The following is a 23,536-nucleotide window of genomic DNA, read 5'->3' on the forward strand; positions in this document are numbered from 1 at the left end:
AAAACCTGTTTAAAAATGAAAACGAAGTTAAGTACTTCTAAAGTTCATAAAATTAATCATCATTCCTAATTATTAAGAGAATAGTGGATGACCGCTTCCCCATACAATCGTAGTCACTATTTTCCTCTCTACATGTTGACATTATGGAAAATATTTTTACATAAATTGATGAATTTTGAACCATGTAGCTATGCCTTGCTTCGATTTTTAGGGTTCTGTTATCAATAGATCGGACGGAACTCTTGGAACTTTGTTGTCCGTCTGTCTGTCAAGAGCCTGTCACTCAGAAACGCATAGAGGATCGAGTTAAAGTTAAAACCATATACTCGGGTTAGCAGTCCCTTAAAGCTGTAAAAAAAATCAGATTTCTAAATTGACGTAAAAAAAGACACGGCCGTTTATGCCGCAAAAACCGTATATTTCGACACTCAATAGGGAATCAAAATTTATAGGGTTTTTTTCTGTTGACCTAGAACTATGAAATTCGGCAAGTAATTGTATTATACTACAAATACAGGGAAAATCTAAAAAATGTACATTAGTAATTAAATCATAAAAAAATATAAATGTACCTACTTTGTATGAAACCCTTGGTGGGCGAGTCAGACTCGCAATTGACTGGTTTATTTTTATAAGAGTTAGGAGCGAAAAACAAATTCCATATAAATTTCTAAAAGTTCCAAGTTGACTCTAATAAAAATTGTGAATAAATCATATACCACCTCGTTCAAACTATGTAATAATCCATACTAAATGCGTAAGTGTGTCTGTCTGTCCGTCTGTCTGTTACCTCTTCACGCTTAAACCGCTGAACCGATTTAGTTGATAATTGGTATCGAGATAGTTTAAGTCTCGGGAAAGGAAACAAAATAATATTTATTCCAGAAACCATCCCATAAGGATGTAAAAAGGCAGGTGAACGTTTGTTAGGGGAATCAAAAATCATTAAATATTATTTTTATTTTCAAATGGACTATAAGTCTTTTATCATTTAAATATACGTAAAAAATAATGTTTTCTTACAATGCATTTTTGACCAATTAGTCATCCCTCTAGGGGTTGAAAAGGGGGTGGTAGTTTGTATGGGAATCAATAAAAAGCAGATTGGATAAAAAATAAACTACCTAAATTACTAATTCCACGCAGAATAAGTCTGTCTGCAAGATATTATACTAGTATTTTCTATAATGGGGACTACGATTGTACAAAAAAGTGGATTCGCGCGGTCATCCATAAATTGAAAGAAATATTTAAAAGTCGTCCAAATTTCAAGGTGCTCTACTTCACTCAGCCTACGGTCAAATTTCTCATCGAGCGATAATAATTAATCACGAAATGGCTCTGTGACCTGTCGACCTTGTCCTGACCAAATAACTATATAAACGGTTCTTCTCATATGTAACGTATCAGTGTGAACCCACTAAACAAACAGCAATGTGCTCCAAAGTAAGTGTTGTGGTATACTTAAGTGACAATAGGTGTTCAGTGCTGTGAAAAGAAAAGTGCAAACTATGGTGTGACAAATGTTAATACATTTTGTGATTATTACAGATCCTCGCTTTGTGCGCCTTTGTGGCAGCAGCCCAAGCTGGCCTTATTGCCGAGCCCCAATACTCCCACGCTGGAGCCGTCTCATCCCAAAGCATCGTGCGTCACGATGAGCAGCCCCATCATGCCACCAAGCTGATCGCTGCTCCCGTCGCTAAGCTGGCCGTCGCCGCTCCCATCGCCTACCACGCCGCCCCCGCCCCCCTGGCTTACCACGCTGCTCCTGCCCAGGCTCACTACTCCTCCGCCGGCGCTGTGTCCTCTCAGAGCATCGTCCGCCACGATGAGCAGCCCCATCATGCGACCAAGCTGATCGCCGCTCCCGTCACTAAAGTCGCCGTGGCTGCCCCCATCTCCTACCACGCCGCTCCCGCGCACTACGCTGCCAGCCCCGTCCACTATGCCGCCCCTATCACCAAGGTGCTCGCGCCTGCCCCCAAGCTAATCGTCTCAGCCCAACATCAGGAGGAGGAATACGTAAGTGTCCTAAATCATAGAGTCTGACTGTGTGCCTAAATATGTTTATACGATTTAAACATAATACAATATTTTGTATGGTTTCTCAGGCTCACCCCAAATACGAGTACTCTTACTCCGTGGCTGACGGCCACACCGGTGACAACAAGTCCCAGCACGAGGCCCGCGATGGCGACGCCGTGCACGGCGAGTACTCGCTGCTGGAGGCTGACGGCTCCGTGCGTAAGGTTCAGTACTCCGCTGACGACCACAACGGCTTCAACGCGGTGGTGAGCCACTCCGCGCCTGCGCACGCAGCGCACGCGCCCGCGCTCCTCGCCCACCACTAACTCCTGCAACCGCAATTAGACGTCAGGAACACTGAATTGTAAATAGTCAATAATATTTATTCTTATGGTAATAAACGCAAATTGTTGAAATATAAAACTGCCTGTTATTAAACTCCCTTCGCTCATAAATAAAGTAAATAGGTTTCAACAATAATATTTAATTGAAACGCTTGAATGAAACTTTAAAACCAATTTTGCACATTTTACTAGTTTAAATCAGAGGAAATGTTTTGATAGAAACTATCCCATCAAAAATATTTTCATGTAAAATGTAGCCAAGACGAGACCATAAGGCTTGCACTGTCAAAAAGTTATCAGATCTCTTGTAGAGCCAAGCTTTTAACTCTACAATAGTGCTAGCGGTACGTCGAAAAACGCTGTAAATTGTGTCAAAAGCATGAAAATCGGCACGATTAATCTTAAGGCCATTTGAATCAATTTAACCCGTAGCACCAAAAAAAATGAGCGTCATCTTTTTTTTGTATGGAAAAATATTCTTTTTTTGTTCAGAAACCTACTTTGTGTGGTATTAAATGAAAAGGCATTCTGAGCCGGTTCTAAAAATATATAACGTCATAACATTACAGTCACTTGTATGAAATTAAAATTAAAATAATTTTCAAAACATACCAAGTTTGAGCTCTTCCAGATACAATACCGTTGAATTATTTTTTGTAAAATTTACCTCATATAATATCTAATATCCTCATCTCTTTACAAAATTTTTTTTTTCAACAAAAGCCTTATTTTCAAGTAGACATTACAATGCCCTTATATTATAAACGTCGAATAAAACTACGCCGGCTCTTACCCTCTCTTTCTCTGTAAAATAGGTACTTATTATAATTTCACAAATGAGGTGTCATTCGAAACGCCTTTATTAGGCTAAATAAATAATGCGTCATGAACAATTTTTGTCCTTACGTTATCCTAAGTCTGTCATGAATAAGAAAATAAAGTCGGACCAAGATACTATAATGCATGGATTTTTTTTAAATATGATGTAACTAAAAGTTTAATGACACACAGTTATTTTAGACGGACTCTAATAATTAAAGAACGATACCGTGTTGTACATCATTCAAGAAAGGGCTTATCCGCGCAACAAATAAAGTACCTACATATTGTTGGCGATTGTTTTGGGATTGCTTGCATACACCTGATTGCCCGATAAAAGAAGACTTTCGCAGGGAAAGTATATTTTGAATCCGCAATCGCCGTAGTCGAATTCCTATACCATACGTATTACGATTTTTGTTTACAGCTATATAAGTTATACGTATGTAGCATGTTTAATTATGGTAGGTATTATTTTCCAACCACGGACCGCTGGCATACAGCTACTTCTCGACCTACTATGCAGCGCCAACATGTTATAAAGATGAACGAAGCCCGCTGCGAGCGTTCCAGTCCTTTTCCGGGGCGCCCTCGTACTGATATCGTGGGTAGCGCTGCGGGTTTTGTGGTACCAGACTTCTTCGGTGTACTCATACAAAAAGAGTCGGGCCAACTGTAATAAACAGTGCACGCCTTCGACGCCCTTACACGAAAAATTCGGGTAAAGCCTGACGTATATTTGACGTGGTGCGCGCGCTTCAGTATGCTTGAAGAGACCTTGACCCTCTGGCTGATAAGCCGTACGAGGCGCGCTGCGCACAGGCCAGTGTCGGGCGCCTACGGCGTTCTCATACTCAAAGAAGCGAGGCGGAGAAGGCCGACGTAAATTCCTGAACACCAAAGGCGTCCTCATATAAACGGGGCTACTTACAGGGGGCTCTGCGCGTGATCCGATGTCCTCGTAGTAGGTACCTAGTATGACTATAGGGGTGAGGCCTAATATAGATTTGTGGCGCGGATTTTTTTATTGTAGTCGGTTTTTAGTTATATATTAAGTTATGTAGGAAGTAAGTTACGTATAGTAAATAAATAATAGTGAGGTTTGCAGTTTGCAGAGCCTCTATTTAAAAATCGTGTGATGGACGGAACCCTTGGAACGCGAAGCCGACTCGCACTTGGTCGCTTATTTAGGATAAGACTAAATTAAGAATACCATATGCAAAAGTTACTAAAATAAACAAAAGCAGCAAATCATTCATTTAAAAAAGTGAACTCGATAATTTAAGAAAAAAGGGATGCACGCTCTATACATTCAGGTGGTGTTCACATTGGATGCATCTGCATCTGCATCCAATTTGAAGACCGCCTAAATGTTCAGACATTGCATCTTTTTGTCTTAGATGATCGAGTTGACTTTTGAGTACCTACAGAGCGACGTAAGTAGATACTTACGCCGCTCTGGCGTGCTAGCGGGACATCGCCTTATAGCGCTGTCACGGTCATACACCGAAGCGACGTGCATATTCACAGTGTTTAGGCTTCTGGTCAAAATCATTCAATTCCGTTTAATAGATGGTGCTAAATATTAGTCTTCTTATTTTATTCGTCTTTGCTACAGCTACAGGTACAATTGGCTTGAGTTTAATTTGACCTAGGTTGCACAATACCCATCATCATTGTCTACGTAGACAAAAGGAGTAATTACACTGTTTTATATTTCAACAATTTGCTTTTATTATCATAAAAATAAATATTATTGACTATTTACAGTTCAGTGTTCCTAACGTCTACAATCATGAGTACTGAGGAGTTAGTGGTGGGCGAGGAGCGCGGGCGCGTGCGCGGCGTGCGCGGGCGCGGAGTGGCTCACCACCGCATTGAAGCCGTTGTGGTCGTCGGCTGAGTACTGAACCTTGCGCACGGAGCCGTCAGCCTCCAGCAGCGAGTACTCGCCATGAACGGCATCGCCATCGCGGGACTCGTGCTGGGACTTGTTGTCGCCGGTGTGTCCGTCAGCCACGGAGTAAGAGTACTCGTATTGGGGGTGGGCCTAAAAAAAGAAAAGAAAATAAATTATAGGACATATAGGATTATAGAAGAAATTATAGGATGTTTACAAATAAATCATTTGAATTGAATTGAATCGACAGTCTCTGGTACTTCGCCTGATTATTCTTAAGTCGTTAATTTCAATAAAAATTATCAATTCAATCAAACCAATAAAAAATATTAGTTAATTCAGCAAGACTTAGGTATTTATAAGTTTCCACGTTTTAATTTTCTCTATTCACTCAGGCAATTTTGTGTATTTTGGCGTTGTTTGGGAATTTTACTCGATAGTTTTCGAACATGACTTATTCAAGCACCAAGCTGAGATGAATCCATTTCGTAGCATTTTATTATTCGAATTTGATTTTGTAATCCTTTTTATAATAATGGTATGTCTTTATAATGCAAAACACTTACGTATTCCTCCTCCTGATGGTGGGCTGAGACGATCAGCTTGGGGGCGGGCGCGAGCACCTTGGCGATAGGGGCAGCGTAGTGGACAGGGCTGGCAGCGTAGTGCGCGGGAGCAGCGTGGTACGAGATGGGGGCAGCCACGGCGACTTTAGCGACGGGGGCGGCGATCAGCTTGGTAGCATGATGGGGCTGCTCATCGTGGCGGACGATGCTCTGGGAGGACACAGCGCCGGCGGAGGAGTAGTGAGCCTGGGCAGGAGCAGCGTGGTAAGCCAGGGGGGCGGGAGCGGCGTGGTAGGCGATGGGAGCGGGTGCGGCGTGGTAGGCGACGGGGGCGGCGACGGCCAGCTTAGCGACGGGAGCAGCGATCAGCTTGGTTGCGTGGTGGAGCTGCTCATCGTGACGCACAATGCTTTGGGATGAGACGGCTCCAGCGTGGGAGTAGTGGGGCTCGGCAATAAGACCAGCCTGGGCTGCCGCCACAAAGGCGCACAAAGCGATGATCTAAAACAAAAATACTTATTTAGTACAATCCATGTTACGGTTTTTCCTTTTCAACTAAACACAAAAACTTTTTGTATATATTTTTCTTTTTTTTTTTTACTTACTTTGGAGAACATATTGTTTGTTGACTAGTGATCAACTGATGCATTGGATGTGTAACGTGTGCCTTTTATAGTGCTCGGATTTGGGCGGTACAAGGTCGCCGGGTCGCAGCGCGGTATGGTATTTACTATGGGTCAAATATAACAAACTTTCTTGGAGCAGAGTAAAGGTTAAAGTTACATGATCAGGTAACACATGGCCACTTCATTATCCTTGATACTATATTACTTTCCGAACTGATTTCTGACAGTCGACCACTGTGTATCTACTGCCTTCTTTGCAACCTGATTTTAATCACTTCATCTATTTTTACTTTATTTAAAAATCTTGATTGGATTTTTCATTGATATTACTAATTGTACATGTCTCTCTCTGTCTCTCGTTTTGAGTAAAGCAAACTAATATTAAACCAAGTTTATTTATTTAAAGTTCAAATAAAGCTACTAACTAAGATATTCGTATGTATACCTGCCTGCCTACACTTCACTCAAATACACCGATTTATTTATGTCACGTGTCTGTGAATATAGTGTGTACTTAAATATTTTGATTGCAATGTAATGAGATTATCAATTTTTAAATAAACAAACTGACAATATTAGAACGTAACTGAAATTGTAATTTGTGAGATAAACTGATCCTTCATTCTCATCAAATATCACGGTGAGGTATGACTGGTTAGATAGATCTTAGTCTAGGTAGTTGAGTATTTATTTTATTTTATTTTAGTATATGGAAAACCAACAGCGCTAAATATATCTAGAACTTACAATAGAATTACAGACCCAATTACAGGTTCTCACTTATAGAAATGTAATAAATTATAAAAAGTTTTTGCCCAACTTAATTTACACATACAAGTTCCTGCAGCATAAGAACAGAACCATATATATGATTCATTTTTATAAAAATAAATTAAAAAAGAAATAAGTAGTTGAATCCTGTAAGTAGGTACATATTCAATAATGCACCGAGCCCTGTCCTGCGCCAGAATTATTGTCACCCATGAAGTGTCTAATTAATTTACTTTTTATTACTGCTATGCTATCATTATATATGTCGATATCACAATTTATAGAAACTTTATTTAAACGCATGCCTGCCCTGCATATGAAATTGTTTTTCCTATACCTAGCCTCCTTGACGGAATATTGAAAGAGATCCTATTTAGCAAATTTGGACAATCTACATTACCTTTAATAATATTGACTAAGTACACTATGTTTGCAATTTCACGGCGTTTAAAAAGTGGGATCAAATGATGTTTCTTACACAGCTTGAGGTAGTCGATAGAACTATAGTTGTCTCGCATTTTATAACAGAGAAATTTGATAAATTTGGACTGTAGTCTGTAAAATCTGTAAAAAAAATTGACTTAAGTAGGTACATTACCCAAAACAAACAAGGATGCATCAAGAGTGTGGACATTCAGTGAGCTGTCAGTAATAGACAATAATACAAATGAGAACGCTAAATTAGTGTATGACAGCCACCTTTCATTATAATACATAGACTTAGGCTATCATATAAAAAGCTTTTGTATGTACAAACAAGCCAAAATATTGTAACGATAATCATACCAAGTTCAAGGACAACATAAATATCATTAATTACAAAAAAAACCCTCTCTTCTAAATGAAATCAGTCTTGTTTATGATATAATTTTCCTATTTACAATATTACCGCATATTATGTAAGTTGCCTCAAGTCTCGATCTCGACCTTTGAGGTTATCGACCTACTCGTGTCGATGAATGAAGATGAGTCACTTGAGCGCATCAATGAAATCCACTATCCTCCGTTACTCAAGGTTCTAAATTCATCCGATAAAAGCGTAAATAGTTGCTTCACATCATCGTTTAATAATACTTCAAACATATATATTTTTTCTGTTATATTATTTAAAAAACTAATTCAAAGTCAATTCCAACTCTATTATGTACCTATTTCATTACTTAATAGTACTCATTAGTTACTAGTAGTTATTAGTGGTAATACTTAGTAGTATTTACCTGAGTAATTAGGGTTCCATACCAAAACGGGACCCTATTACTAAGACTCCGCTGTCCGTCCGTCCGTCCGTCTATCTGTCTGTCATCAGGCTGTATCATCATGTAGACAGTTGAAATTTTCACAGTGGTGTATTTCTGTTGCCGCTATAACAACAAATACTAAAAAGTACGGAACCCTCAGTGGGCGAATCTGACTCGCACATGTCTGTCTGTACCCCTAGTGTAAATTTTATCGACATCATAACGTGACGAACGCGTTTGCGTTAAGTCTCATTTTGTATAGGATTTTGAGTTTCCAAAACGTCCCGCTTGGCGCGCTCTTTCTAAATCCAATACAAAATGAGACTAAACGCAAACGCGTACGTCACGTTTCAAAATCGAATTTATTTACACTAGGGGTACTGAGTCTCATTTTGTATTGGATTTCGAAAGAGCGCGCCAAGCGGGACGTTTTGGAAACTCAAAATCCTATACAAAATGAGACTTAACGCAAACGCGTTCGTCACGTTATGATGTCGATCAAAGTTACACTAGGGGTACTGATCTCTTTTAATACTTACCTAAAAGTTAGTTAGAATCTTGTTTCCTTCCATAAACATGTTTTACGAGCAATAAAGTCACGTTACTGTTTATACGCTTCAGTTCCATCGAAGCAACGTTCCTATTTCTGACATAATTATTATACGAGTAATCATCAATTTTTTACCATGGCGATCTACTCATAAGTATACTAGTATGTATACATCACATCACAAAACAAATTGTAGGTGTACGCAAAACATCACATTAAAGACGCCGTTACAAAACGACACTGATTACCATGTTATTACAATTGGGTTAAATCTTTATCTCTGTCAATTAGTCAGTTGACAGAGTAATACATCTATCAGTTTGGAAGCCATCAATAACATAATGACAAGCAAGTAGAGCGTTGCGTCGAATTTGTGGCCCGGTTGTAAGGTCAGGGATAACCGCATAGTTGACCGGCTCGCGATATTATAACACATTATTGTATTCATGCGTTAAGCGCCGTAAGTCATAAGATCATAGTTTACAAAGCTATATGTGTCTTTGTAAAATCTTTGCTGGTCTCTAGTATTGTAAAGGTGTTAAATAATAGTGGACTGTAGAATTAAGCTAGTTTACATTCCGAATTACATTTATGTTTGTGAGGTATAGTGTTTTTAGAAAGTTTTGTTTCAAAACATGAAATATCAATTTGAACCTTTTCTTAATCTCTGTGCCCCTAGTGTAAATTTTGTCGATAGCGAAACGTGACATACGCGTTTGCGTTAAGTCTCATTTTGTATGGGTTTTTGAACAGCGCGCCAAGCGGGACGTTTTGGAAAGTAAAAAATCTCATACAAAATGACACTTAACGCAAACGCGTACGTAACGTTTCGCTGTCGAAAATATTTACACTAGGGGTACTGATTGAACTGAAAGGAGAATGGGCAATTTGTCCCATGGATGTATACTGTTGAGACATATCTCGTTTGAAAGGGTTTACTCTTAGCATTATTTTATTGTATGACACCAACTTTGGATAACTTGCAGGGACTGAGCAATTTAAAAAAAAGAGTGGCCAATATAAACGGTTGTTTTACAAAGCACTTGTTATGTAGCCGGTTGTTAGGTGTTTTGTATGAAAGAATATGAGAAATTCTAGATTTCTGTTTACCACTACTTACGTTTAAGTACTTACAGGGCTGGAATTAGTTGATAAAACATATGCTTGAATTAAAAATACTGCTATTAAACACTGAAACTTGCTTGTATACTCAAGCCATATATATCATTTAAAAGACATTTTTATAAGGTATTTTAATATATATATACTTGCACTCAAATGCTTGCAGGGGCGGTAATAAAACTAGTTTTTTCGTTAATTAAGTGTGGTAAATGCCGCTTTGTTTGTTCTACCTGGCACTAGATGGAGCCTTGGTAGCCGTTTGGGTAATTTTTACTAGTGGTATATACAATTGAGTCATATCCTATTTGGAAGGTCTTCAATTAAGCATTAATTACTTATATGACACCAAAGACCGAAAGTGTCCAGGGAAGATGATATTAATAATTTTGATCATGCGCTGCGGCGTAAACTGGAACTAAAAAATGTCATTCATATAGAGTTACTTTTGTAACCATTTACATCACTTTGCATGCCTGAAATATAATGAAAAAGTAATTTATATATTTTTTTAAATTATTACCGCTCAATAAATGGCACTAAACTACTTAATTATGATTTTTCAAATCCTCTCTAGTACTGACATCTTGCGTGCAATAGGAGAACCGAATGAGCGGCAAATGCTGGATCCGTATAGTCGCTTATAAACGCTTAAAAATGTCACCGAAGAATAAGTTTGTTTAATTCGGAACTTTGACAATAAAACGAGTTGTTACCTTGAACGAGTAAGTGTCGTCTATTTATCTCTCTTGCTCTTACATATTCGAGTGATAAAGGTAGAAAAAGCATTATATTTTTTAAAGTTCGCGTTATGTCCCGCTAGAAACGTTATATAAACTTATTATTAAAGATGAAATAAGATTCCTAAGCAATAAGTAGGTAAGTAAATGTATTTATGGAGTACCATAATTAGCAGCAAGAAAATAAATCTAAGTTTATATGTTACGATAAAATAAATCGTAAAAAGGTACTATGTACATACTTGTTTTGTCTCTCTGCAGGAAAATTGTGTAAACGTGAAACATTTGAGATTGCGTCGCGGTTCAAAGCAACGTTCCCTTCGTTTGCCATATGAAGCAGGATTAAATTGTGTAGTTTTAAGTTCTCATGTAAGTGAATTGTCAAATTCTTAGTGAGAATAAAGAATCTTAAACCTAAAATTAACGCAGAATACATTACAAGCATGAGCGACTCTTAACTGTTTGCCAAGCTAAGATAGTAGCTGTATTTCGTTCCATTATATATACGTATGAAATAAAAACTTTTGAATACATTTAACACCTTTATTTCATATAAATTGAAAAATAACTGACGGCATACATTTTCTAGTGAATAGGTGCATCCAGATCCAGATAAGAGAATGCATGGTTATTGCGCCAATCTCGGACCATTTGCGATTGGTTTGCTAAGGGCACCGCTAGCTGGTGCGGATGCACAGAGCACTTATACATACCTTATTAAATAAAAACTTTTGAATACATTTAACATCTTTATTTCATATAAATTGAAAAATAAGTGACGGCATAGATTTTCTTCACGGTCGCACAAATATTATCAGGACGAGTCGACAAGTTACTTTAAAGCAAGCATTGGTGAATAGTTGTATCCAGATCCAGATAAGGTAATGCATGGTTATTGCGCCAATCTCGGACCATTTGCGATTAGTTTGCTAGCTGGAGCGGGTTAACGAAAAACAGTAACTGGCGACGCTAACTGGCGCGGACGCGTGCAACGAATTTTACCTACAAAGGCACCCGCGCGCGTGCACCCGCTCCGTGCACTCGCGCCAGCTAGCAAACGCCCTTAACCTTTTGAACGCCAAGAATACCTTAAGGCGTCTTAACTAGCTATGCGTCATAAATACATTATAGCTGATATAGCCGCTGTCAGAGTAACCTTCACACTTTCAAGTAAGGTTTAGGGCATAGGGCGTCCGCAACGTCGCGCGTGTGCATGGAGCGGGCGTGCGGCTTACAGTATCAGCAACGCTAACTGGCGCGGACGCGTGCGACTGATTTTACTTACAAACGTACCTGCGCGTGTTTGCCCGCTCCGTGCACTAGCGCCAGCTAGCAAACGCCCTTAACCTTTTGAACGTCAGTCACCTAAAGGCGCCGTCACTAGACATGATTTAAGGGCCATGAACACATTAATGATTATAGCTGTTATAATCGCTGTCAAAGTCCCTAATGTAATACTCATGCACTTTCAAGCTCACTTGCGCCCGTGACCTTGGCGTGTGAGTAACGTTTTTGTTTGTGGCGTTCAAAGGGTAAAGTATCAATGTCGTAATGCGTCGCTAGCGCGTTATTTTCGAATCGCACCCGTACTCCCGTGTTGGACTGCACACGCGTTGTACACTTCTTGTTATTGTAACCGTTTGTGCGCCTAGATAACACAAGTACACATACACAACTCGCAAAATGCTCGCGTGCTCTTGTTTATATGTAAAGTACGTCTTCTAGGGCCGCGAATTGGACCAACACGACCGGCGGGGCGGTGAGCGGCATACATTGGTCGCAATGCAAGCTGTAAAGCTAGTGCAGTGCATGAGGGACGCGCGGCTTTCTCTCACCACATCTTTAGGTGTTCTTGCCGTTCAAAAGGCTAAAAGCACCTAATGAGGTGGCTTTACATTAGGTAGATGCCGGCCCACACGCCGATCCGGTGTTCAGGCTAAGGAAATCGCTATGTAGGCCAATTCGAAAGTGCAACTGACATTAAACCAATTTTAGAATAATATTGGAATGATACCAGTTAGCTGTCATTCGTGCGTTCATTTCGCACTTATACGCATGTATTTGTGCGAGCGAGACGCCCGCAACTAACTGATATGATTCCAATATTACTCTAATATCGGTGTGCACGCCCCTTTTTATTCATAAGCAAGGTAAGATTGAACCACTATAGAAGGCAGCGAAGAGGCCGGCAATGGAACTGGTACCGTTCGATGGAAACAATCAGTTTCTGTCAAATGCAAGTACAAATTGGCCTGACTGTCTCACTCGCACACCGGAACAGCGTTTCATATAAGTGTACTTTGTTATATCCAATTCAGCCAATCGACCCGCTCTATTCAGTAGGTTTCATCATCTCGATCCATCAGTTAAGTAACAATCTCTTCAATCTGGTGGATCGAGATGGTGGATCCTACTGGACAGATGGAACCTATGGATAGGAAAACGTTATGCTCAACAATTTGGTAGCAGAAGCGAAGTGGATTTTTTAAAATCGCGACTGTGTCATTGACATAATATATCTGAGGACGGGCCTTACGGGCAATAAGAATGGGGCCAGTACAGCGGTGTTACGCACACGAGTTTGAGCCAATCGTGCAGTCTAACGCCACAAGTACCACAACGTGATTGGTTGATGAGTTCGCATTACGCATGCGATTGATCGCATCTAGTTGCGTTAGACAGCACGATTGACTCGAATTTGTGAATGACACAACTAGCACTATCGTTATTGCCCCTAAGGTCGGTCCTTAGATATATGGTAAGCGTCAGGATGGCGGTGGACCTCGGCGAATTTCAAAGAAATATTTATAAACATATTGTACCTTCTGTGTACCTCAGTGTACCTTTAATAGAAACCAGTGTACCTTTCCCCAAAACGATATATTTTACAAAACGGTTCACCCGCCAACCTGACGTCAGGATGGCGGGTGGACCTACGAAATCTTGCATTATACCGCACTAAAAGTATGCAGGTATATTGTGCATGAGCTTAGCCTAGCTTGTTTTGGGGAGAGGTACACCGGTTTCTATTTCTATTTACAGAGGTACACTGAAGGTACAGTCACCATCATATATATCGGAGCGGCCAAGGTACCCACGAATATCTGAACATGCCTCTACTGTCCAGGGGTTAGAGTGCGTGTTTAGATATCTTTGAGCACGTCGGCCACTCCGATATATCTGATGGCGACTGTACCATATAACTGCATACTTTTAGTGCAGTATAATGCAAGATTTCATAGGTCCAGTCAGCGTCAAATACTTTGTAGCAACCAAAGTAGCCAAATAGTTCGGTACACCATATATTTAGTATGGTGTACCGAACTATTTGGCCACTTTGACTGCTACAAAGTATTTGACGCTGACTGTCCAACCGCAACCCTGACGTCAGAATGGCGGTTGGACTTTTTCTTAAATATCTCGTTTTGGGCTAGGTACACAGAAGGTACAATATGTTTATAAATACTTACTTACTGCTGTGGCGCAGCGACCCGAAGTGGATCTTGGCCTCCTACACCAAAGACCGCCATGCTTCTCTGTCCAAAACTGTTTCCATCTAGTCGACGGCGCCGAGTTCGCTAAGGTCTTTTTGCATTTCGTCTCTCCAGCGGGACCTACCTAGGACGTCTAGACGGTCTTCGGCCATTTGGAACTTCAGAGTACGCCCTCCAGGCTGCACGATCCTCACCCATCTGGACTATGTGCCCGAGTCATCGGAGTCTGGCAGCGCGAAAAATCCTAGGACCCACACGTGGAGAGGATGGAACCTGGAGACTCCACAGGAATCAGGAGATTGAAGATCTGGTGTCCGAGCCGAACGTCATTGGATGTTTATAAATATTTCTTTGAAATTCGCTGAGGTACACCCGCCATCTAGACGCCAGATGTCAATGCCGTGTGCGACCGCCCTTAAAGCGGTGTATTATCTCTAGTCTCTCCAATATGTTCTCTTGGTGGGTCCACGGGGTTTATTTTAAGTGTTATCATAAACAGTGTTCACCAGTGGGTCTACGGGTACCTAATTATTTTTACCATGGGCCGACCATGAACACGATTCTATTCTGAAAACGTTGCCCGCGTAGCTACTTCAGTCTTAGGCGGTATATACTCTACACCACGTTCACAAAAGATTGATATTTTAGGTAAAAACTCACATTTCGCTATATTTGTCCATAGTAAATACTAATTCAAAAACTACTGTAGGGCCTAAAATCTTCTGTGATAGTAATGTAGAAATAAATACTGTTGACAGGCGGTCAACGGTATTTAGTACAATAATTACACTAAAACAATTCATATAGAATACAGAACCTATGAACAATATATACCTAGAGAATCTAACTTTAATGCAATATAATTGAACAAAAGAAATACATTAGTACGAGTAGTACGATCAACCTCTATGTCTATTTTTAATAGTCTTAATGTTCGTGCATCGGTTCTGTATTCTATGGCCATTAATTATGCTTTATTTTTCAACTTTCTTTGACTACACACAAGTACACATTATATTTGCTTTTTTCTTGAACTTTATCTTGCCCATGTTCGATTCTTCTTATGTCGATGCATCCTCATTATTGCCGTATGGTTTCTGAAAATACAATAACAGTTTTTGTATTGTTTTCTAATACCTATGTTTGAAGTCGGTTTCCTATTTTTAAGAGAAGTTTTTTTTTTCATGTAAGTACCGTCAAGTGGGGTAAATTAGAGCAGATGGGATACCTATCGACAATTATGTCAATAAACAGTTTTACGTTCCATCAAGAATTGAGAGGTTGCCTCAATTCCTCATGGAACCCATGATGTAAGCTAGACCTTTACACAAATATTCCTTAAACCTCGTTAAGCAAGTAGCTCCTTTACAAACATAACAAAGAAGACAAATCGTCTAGCGTGAAATACGCATCGTTAAAGAGTTCTTTTCTGGTCCTGATCAGAAGTTCCACTTCTTCAAATAGCACTTTTTTGAATGGCAATGCTTGGTCTGTTGATCAAACTAAAAAACGCCTATAAGATTTGGGGAGTTCCCTCAATTCCTCGTGGTTTTGTCAAAAATAGGACCATCTTGGAACTATATACCCACTTTCAAACGATAACTAATTTTCAACATTGGTTCAGAAATAACGAAGATCTTACTTAACATATATACAAAAAAAAAGTTTTTGAAGTCGGTTAAAAAGTAGTATCTTTACAATACTTCCGTCCTCTAAGATGGGATGACTACTACAATTTGCTTACTAAGTACTTACTTACTATTAGTATCAGATTGGAGTCGACTCGAGAGTCGATAAAATGGGCGTCGCTACCCTTTCCGGGTGGGGGGGATTTCACCGCATGAAAAAGAGACACATATAGTGAGTTCTTACTGTTCTACCAAACTACATATATGAAGTAGTCGTACTTTTTGAGTCAAATTAGTTTCATTCTAAAGGTGCGACGTAATGGCCTGAAGCCCGCTCCTAGCTTAATTTATAATACGTTTAATTATTCATTGTCTTTACCTAATTATCTTTACCTTTTGCCGACCGGTTTGGCCTAGTGAGTAGTGACCCTGCCTGTGAAGCCGATGGTCCCGAGTTTGAATCGCGTAAGGGCATTTCTTTGTGTGATGAACACAGATATTTGTTCCTAAGGCATGCGTGTTTTCTGTGTATATACGTAAATATATATTTATCTAAATAAGTATGTTTAACGTCGCCTAGTACCCATAGTACAAGTTTTGATTAGTTTGGGGCCAATCTGTGTAAGATTGTCCCTACATATTTATTTATTTATTACCAACGTAACCTACATTAGGTAATGAAAGCATTTTATTTTTGTAAGGGTAACAGTTTTGTTGGGATATAAAATGGTTAATGATAAAAACTAATACTTTTACCAGCATTTTAACTTTATATTCATGTATTCGAAACCTATACATTTATGACAATAACTTTTGCAAGACGATAAGATTTTTTATTCACAATAACTTGTCCGTATTCGAACTGTCTGGCTACCCGGCTAGCCGTGGCTAGCTGTGTACCCGGCTTTTATACTCTGAAACTGGAACTAGTGACAGATAAGAGTCGATTGATGTTTTTTTTTAAAGATACTTATACTTAAATAGAATTACTTACCTATGTTTAATTAAAAGAAAGACTACTTATACTTAATAATCCTTACAGTTCTAACCTATTTAACCTACCTACCTACTTTTAATAGTAGCAGTACGGTTCACTTAGTAGAAATACCTGTTCTAAGAATAATGAAAAAGAAAGAAGAGTAATAAAAATAAAGAATCTGGAAGTCGTTGAGGTGTTCCGTTCTTCATTAGCAATTCTACTTCATCAAATGTCACTTTATTGAGTAAAAATTCTTGTAATATTGATAAAAATCCTAAAATGACTATATGTATGCCTATACAATATGAGAAGCTCCTTCGGTTTCTCGTAGAACCTATCATCAGAACTGGACCTTGACACAAATGTTCCTTAAAAGCCTTACATGCTATAAACGAAATGAAAAAAAAAAACGCCTAAGGTAAAATACTTGTCGTTGAAGAGTTCCATTTTGCTCAATATCAGCAGTTTCACTTCATGAAATGTCACTTGTTCAAATAAAAAAACTTGATATGTTGACGAAAATCCTCAATTCCTCCCAATTGAGAATTCAAATCGATTTAAAATCCTCAATTCCTCATTGAATCCATCATCATAACTGGACCTTGACACAAATATTTCCTAAGAACCTAGCTTGCTACAAACTTAACAAAGAATAAGAATCGCGCGCGTTGAAGAGTTCCGTTCTGGTCAATATCACTAACTTGTTTAAATAAAAATGCTTGATAAGTTGACGAGAATCCAAACATTACTGTATATATTGTATGCCTATAAGATTTGAGGAATTTCTTCGATTTCTCATGGAACCCATCCTCAGAACTAGACCTTATAACACAAATGTCTTCAAGAACTTTACTTGCTACAAAATAAACAAATAAAACATATCGCGCGCGAATTGGCGAGTTCCATTTTGGCCAGCATCAGCTGTTGCACTTCGTCAAATGTCACTTTTTAATAAAAATGCTTGATATGTAAATAAAAATCCAGAAATTATAAGATGTCTGGAATTCCCTCGATTATTTATGAAACCCATCATCAGAACTGAACATTGATATAAATACACCTTAAGAACGTTACTCGCTACAAGCTTAATAAAGAATACAAAACGCGTGCGTTGAAAAGTTCCGTTCTGGACAACATCAGCAGTTCCACTTGATCAAATATAACTTTTTTTTAAATAAAACACCTAGAGATATTGATGAAAAAAAAACTACATATATTTCTATAAGGTTTGAGGTGTCCATCATCAGACCTAGACACTAGACACTGGTGTCTAGCACAGATATTTCTTATGAACCTTACTTTCAACAAACTTAAAAGTGCCGAGGAATTGTTCGGATTAATCTCTGCCGCCTCTTTCCGTCACCGCTTTACCACTTAGATGGTTGGCAATCCTCAACTGTGCATTTCTATAGAAACTTCCTGCCTCATACAGCTAAACTATGAAATGATCTGTCGCATGCGGTATTTCCGGCCCAATACGATTTTTAAAACTTTAAGGAAAGAGCGTATTCCTATCTTAAATGCCGGCACCGCACTTACATTCCTTATGGTGTAACAGGTGTCCATGGCCAGCGGTAATCGCTTACCATCAGTTGATTCGTCTGCTAGTTTGCCTCTTATATCACAACAAACAAAAAAAGAAAAAAATCTCGCGCGTTGAAGAGTTCCGTTTTAGTCAACATCACTTCACCACCACACCACACCACCACCACCAAACACCACTTCATCAAATGCCACTAATGTGAATAAAAAAAGCTAAAGATATTGATGAAAATCCAAAATGACTATATGCCTATAAGAATTGAGGAGAATGAGGAGTTCCCTCGCTTTCTCATGAAACACATCATCAGAACTGTACTTCGACAAAAATGTTTCTTGAGAACCTTACTCGCTACAAACTTAACAACGAAGAAAAATTGCGCGCGTTGGAGTTCCGTTTTGGTCAACATCAGTAGTTCCACATGTCACTTTTGTGAATAAAACTTAATAATATGTTGATGAAAATCCAATAAGTACTATATATATATATACCTATAACATTTAAGAAATTCCCTCGATTCTTCATGGGACCCATCATCAGACCTTTACCTTGTACTGTTTAAGTACTTAAAACTTACTTGCTACAAACTTAACTAATAAAAAAAATCGCGCGCGATTTGGCGAGTTCCATTCTGGTCAACATCAGCTGTTACACTTAGTCAAATGACAATTTTTTAATAAAAATGCTTGATATGTAAATAAAATCCCAGAAATTATTACATGTATGCCTATAAGATTTTAGGAATTCCCTCGATTCTTTATGAAACCCATCATCAGAACTGTACTTTGACAAAAATGTTTCTTAAGAACCTTACTTGCTACAAACTTAACGAAGAAAAATTGCACGCGTTGGAGTTCCGTTCTGGTCAACATCAGTAGTTCCACATCATCAAATGTCACTTTTGTGAATAAAAGTTGATAATATGTTGATGAAAATCCAATAAGTACTACATATATGCCTATAGCATTTAAGAAATTCCCTCGATTCTTCATGGGACCCATCATCAGACCTTTACCTTGACACAAATGTTCCTAAAAACCTTAATACTTAAAACTTACTTGCTACAAACTTAACTAATAAAACAAATCGCGCGCGGTTTGGCGAGTTCCATTCTGGTCAACATCAGCTGTTACACTTAGTAAAATGACAATTTTTTAATAAAAATGCTTGATATGTAAATAAAGTCCCAGAAATTATTACATGTATGCCTATAAGATTTTAGGAATTCCCTCGATTCTTTATGAAACCCATCATCAGAACTGTACTTTGACAAAAATGTTTCTTAAGAACCTTACTTGCTACAAACTTAACGAAGAAAAATTGCACGCGTTGGAGTTCCGTTCTGGTCAACATCAGTAGTTCCACATCATCAAATGTCACTTTTGTGAATAAAAGTTGATAATATGTTGATGAAAATCCAATAAGTACTACATATATGCCTATAGCATTTAAGAAATTCCCTCGATTCTTCATGAAGAATGGTCCCATGGGACCCATCATCAGACCTTTACCTTGACACAAATGTTCCTAAAAACCTTAATACTTAAAACTTACTTGCTACAAACTTAACTAATAAAACAAATCGCGCGCGAGTTGGCGAGTTCCATTCTGGTCATCATCAGCTGTTACTTTTAGTCAAATGACACTTTTTAATAATAATGCTTGATATGTAAATAAAATCCCAGAAATTATTACATGTATGCCTAAAAGATTTTAGGAATTCCCTCGATTCTTCATGAAACCCATCATCAGAACTGGACATTGATGTATTAAGTACACCTTAAGAACCTTACTCACTACAAGCTTAATAAAGAATACAAAACGTGTGCGTTGAAAAGTTCCGTTCTGGAACACATCAGCAGTTCCACTTGATCAAATGTAGCTTTTTTTAAATAAAACGCCTGAAGATATTGATGTAAATCCAAAAAAAAACTATAATATAATATAAGGTTTGAGGTATCTATCAGACCTGGATCTAGACACAGATGTTTCTTAACAACCTTACTTTCTACAAACTTATCAGGACAAATCTATTACGGCGAGTGTTCCATCGAATTGCTCGGGATTAATCCTTGCCGCCTCTTTTCGTCAGCGCTCTACGCTACAACATTTTTATTTTCACCACTTAGATGGTTGGCAGTCCTCAACAGTGCATTTCTCTAGAAACTTCCTGCCTCATACAGCTAAACTATGAAATGATCTGTCGCCTGCGGTATTTCCGGACCAATACGACATTTAAAACTTTAAGAAAACAGCGTATTCCAATCTTAAAGGCCAGCACCGAACTTACAACCCCTATGGTTTAGCAGGTGTCCATGGGCGGCGGTAATCGCTTACCATCAGGTGTGACGTCTGCTGGTTTGCCTCTTATATCATAAAAAAAAAACAAAGAAAAATCTCGCGCGTTCAAGAGTTCCGTTTTGGTCAACATCAGTAGTTCCACTTCATTAAATGCCACTAGTGGGAATGAAAAAGCTTAAGGTATTGATGAAAATCCAAAATGACTATATGCCTATAAGATTTGAGGTGTTTCCTCGCTTCCTCATGGAACCCATCGTCAGACCTTTACCTTGACACAATAAATTACAAACTTACTCGCTACAAACTTAACAAAGAAGACAAATCACGCGCGTGGAAGAGTTCCGTTTCTGATCAACATCAGCAGTTCTACTTCACCAAATGTACTTACTTACCACCCATTTATTTGAAACAGTACCTCGGTACTCCATTTTGATGCCGCCAGCTTGAAACTTCAATGGCCTCAGTGTCCGATGAACAACTTAAAAATGCTGAAAGTAATAACAATTATAATAAGTTGGGAGTAGCGACCTTACACACCCGAGTGCTCCTGGGGAGTTCTGTTACCTGCAAGGAGGGTGGGTGGGACAGGATTCTCTGCCTCTGGCTTGCCTTAGCCGGCCGGCCACAGTGGATTCGTTAGAGCTATAAGCTCCAGGGGGGAAGTGAACCATGCATAAGACGCGATTTGGCACAGTGGCTGCTTGGGTAGAAAGCGGCGTACACCTCTCAACACCCCTGAGCCGCTCACACCGGTGTTACCCTTGAGCCATCCTAGATGTCGCTTTTTGTGGGGGCGAGTAGCCGTCTGCCGGAAATAAAATTGAATACCGTTTTATTAGGTAGGCGTCTGGTTTTTTTATTTCATAGCCCAGTATTTATTCCATCGCTTTTACCCAATAGCACGGTTCATTTTAGATTCTATAAACTCTCAAATAGTCTTTACACCCTGGCGGGTGCTGCCTCTGCGTGCGACTCATAATACGGGCAAGGGCAGCATCCGATCGGAGTACCCCTTACATTTCATTAAAGTGGCCAAAGGGCTCTACGTGTTGCTTCGGCTCCGCGCACGGTCCGTAACCTTATTGTTCCATGATAGGACATACATTTTTACGTGGAAAAATGGCCTACATGTAAAATGTTTGTCAGACATATTTTTGGAAGTATAGTACAATCATTAACTTAGAAATATAGGTAACATTTCACTAATAAAAATACAGTAACACATATTTTTAATTATTTTTTTAACTTATCCTACGCAAAATAGAATTGGAGAAACTGACATAGGGACTATCATTCGACACGACACGTATAGTAAAGTATGAATCCGCTCTAAGTCCCCTTACATAGACAGTGGGAAGTAAAATAATTCTTGTTCTGAAAACAATAAAATGTAAAATGATTAGGTAGGACAATCCAAACTTCTAAGGTCGCGTAGATCAGAAGGAGATATGAATTTGGTCGACAATACGATAGGAAACTTTTCAGCATTTACATTGGCGCATTTTTTTCTGGAATACTATCTAAATTGCACTTTGTATATATGCTACATTTTTTATATAATTTGGAGACTTTATTTTCCATGGAGTCGAACGCTATATAGCAGCTATACGAGAAAAAATAATACTTTTATCTTACCTACCCCATGAATAGTGAAGATCATCAAGGAGCATACTCTCTGAGATCAATGGAATGGAGTGCCTTTCGATTGGAGAAAATTATAGCGCATTAAAAATATACTATTTTGTAATTACAATTTTGAATATTTTAAATTGCGTGTTTTGACAATTATTGTTGACAATATTACATTCAGAGTCATCTTGACATAACTTTAGAAATCCATAAACTAGTCTATACTTTTTAAAATGATGGAGTAAGACTGACGAGATTACCGCTATGTATAAATGCTTTACGTCAAGTAGAATTTTGCTTTAGAGCGACATCTGGCGTTGAGTAGAAAAGTTAAGGCGTAATTAACTACAATTAATTAACTCATTAAATGGTTTTATTTTGATCCCTGCAACGATTTGACCCCAGCTATATTATACGAAAAATAGCTTATAAAAATACTTTTCACATGATATACATGGCATTTGTATACACTCTTATTTCGCTGTGTATCAAGTAATTTTTAGAATGGCGATTTTTTAAAACTGTACATTGTGTCCCTTTAAATACTTTATCATTGGTATTGATACAAAAAACATAAAGCATTTTTTATATTCTTTCGAATAAAATACGTTAGAACTTTTTATATCCCGCATATAAGGAAATATAACTGCTTATATACGCAACTTCTTTTTTTATATAGCTCGGTCCCTGCAAGTGGTCCAAGGTTGGTGCCATACAATAAAATAATACTACGATTAAGAGCTTTAAAACGACATATGTCTCAACAGTATACATCCATGGGACACTCCCCATACAAAAGTGCCCATTGTCCTTTGATACTCTTTCGTATTTTTTTATAAAAATACGAGGAACTCTTAGACAAAAAACACAAAACAGCAATAAGTGATGAAACTATAAGGATTCCGTTTTTGTCATTATGGCTACGGAACCCTATAAGCATATATAAAAAAAAACAATTCAAATTCAATCTAGAAATATCTGTTAATGAATTGTTGCAATGAAACATTATATTATTATCTCACTTATTTATTAAAGTGTGCATTTACGTGCTAATTGTCAAACATCGCCACATTCTCACAACTTACACCATATAGCCTGCAGCGCCTCGGGCACTGGCCTCCACGCGAGTGTCAACAACTTACCTCCCACACAGTGCGGATTGAATTAGTTAGAAATACCTACCTAATCTCAGATTAATTTACTTTCGTCATAATAATGTAAATCACACATTGTGTAAAAATTGCACACGAGGACCATGGTACAG

At 38.6% G+C, this 23,536-nt stretch overlaps 2 protein-coding genes and 1 long non-coding RNA gene across 4 annotated transcripts; 1 reads left to right on the top strand and 2 right to left on the bottom strand.

Moving 5' to 3' along the window:
- The first annotated feature begins 1,388 nt into the window (after positions 1-1,388).
- Positions 1,389-2,451, top strand: LOC133519926 (cuticle protein 18.6-like). The gene is made up of 3 exons (XM_061854135.1): positions 1,389-1,446; positions 1,552-2,025; positions 2,115-2,451. Exons 1-3 carry the CDS (start codon positions 1,435-1,437, stop codon positions 2,352-2,354), a joined length of 726 nt encoding a protein of 241 aa, XP_061710119.1. The 5' UTR covers positions 1,389-1,434; the 3' UTR covers positions 2,355-2,451.
- Positions 2,452-4,926: 2,475 nt separating this feature from the next.
- LOC133519925 (cuticle protein 18.6-like) lies at positions 4,927-6,284 on the bottom strand. The gene is made up of 3 exons (XM_061854134.1): positions 6,263-6,284; positions 5,658-6,158; positions 4,927-5,241 (listed from the first exon to the last, which is right to left on the bottom strand). The coding sequence occupies exons 1-3, from the start codon at positions 6,272-6,274 to the stop codon at positions 5,002-5,004; spliced, it is 753 nt and encodes a 250-aa protein (XP_061710118.1). The 5' UTR covers positions 6,275-6,284; the 3' UTR covers positions 4,927-5,001.
- A 4,939-nt stretch (positions 6,285-11,223) lies between these two features.
- Positions 11,224-23,090, bottom strand: LOC133519965 (uncharacterized). 2 transcript variants are annotated; one of them, XR_009799686.1, is made up of 2 exons: positions 15,955-23,090; positions 11,224-15,292 (listed from the first exon to the last, which is right to left on the bottom strand). It is a non-coding gene; the product is annotated as an uncharacterized LOC133519965 (long non-coding RNA). The 2 variants fall into 2 exon arrangements; XR_009799687.1 differs by having other exon boundaries at positions 15,951-23,090.
- Positions 23,091-23,536: the final 446 nt, after the last annotated feature.

Source organism: Cydia pomonella, chromosome 7 (genome assembly GCF_033807575.1).
Source record: "Cydia pomonella isolate Wapato2018A chromosome 7, ilCydPomo1, whole genome shotgun sequence".
Lineage (NCBI taxonomy): Eukaryota > Metazoa > Arthropoda > Insecta > Lepidoptera > Tortricidae > Cydia > Cydia pomonella.

Coding starts and splice junctions, on each gene's coding strand:
- LOC133519925 (XM_061854134.1), bottom strand. Junction 5,242..5,657: donor ACCATCAGGAGGAGGAATAC/GTAAGTGTTTTG, acceptor TTCTTTTTTTAG/GCCCACCCCCAATACGAGTA.
- LOC133519926 (XM_061854135.1), top strand. Junction 2,026..2,114: donor AACATCAGGAGGAGGAATAC/GTAAGTGTCCTA, acceptor ATGGTTTCTCAG/GCTCACCCCAAATACGAGTA.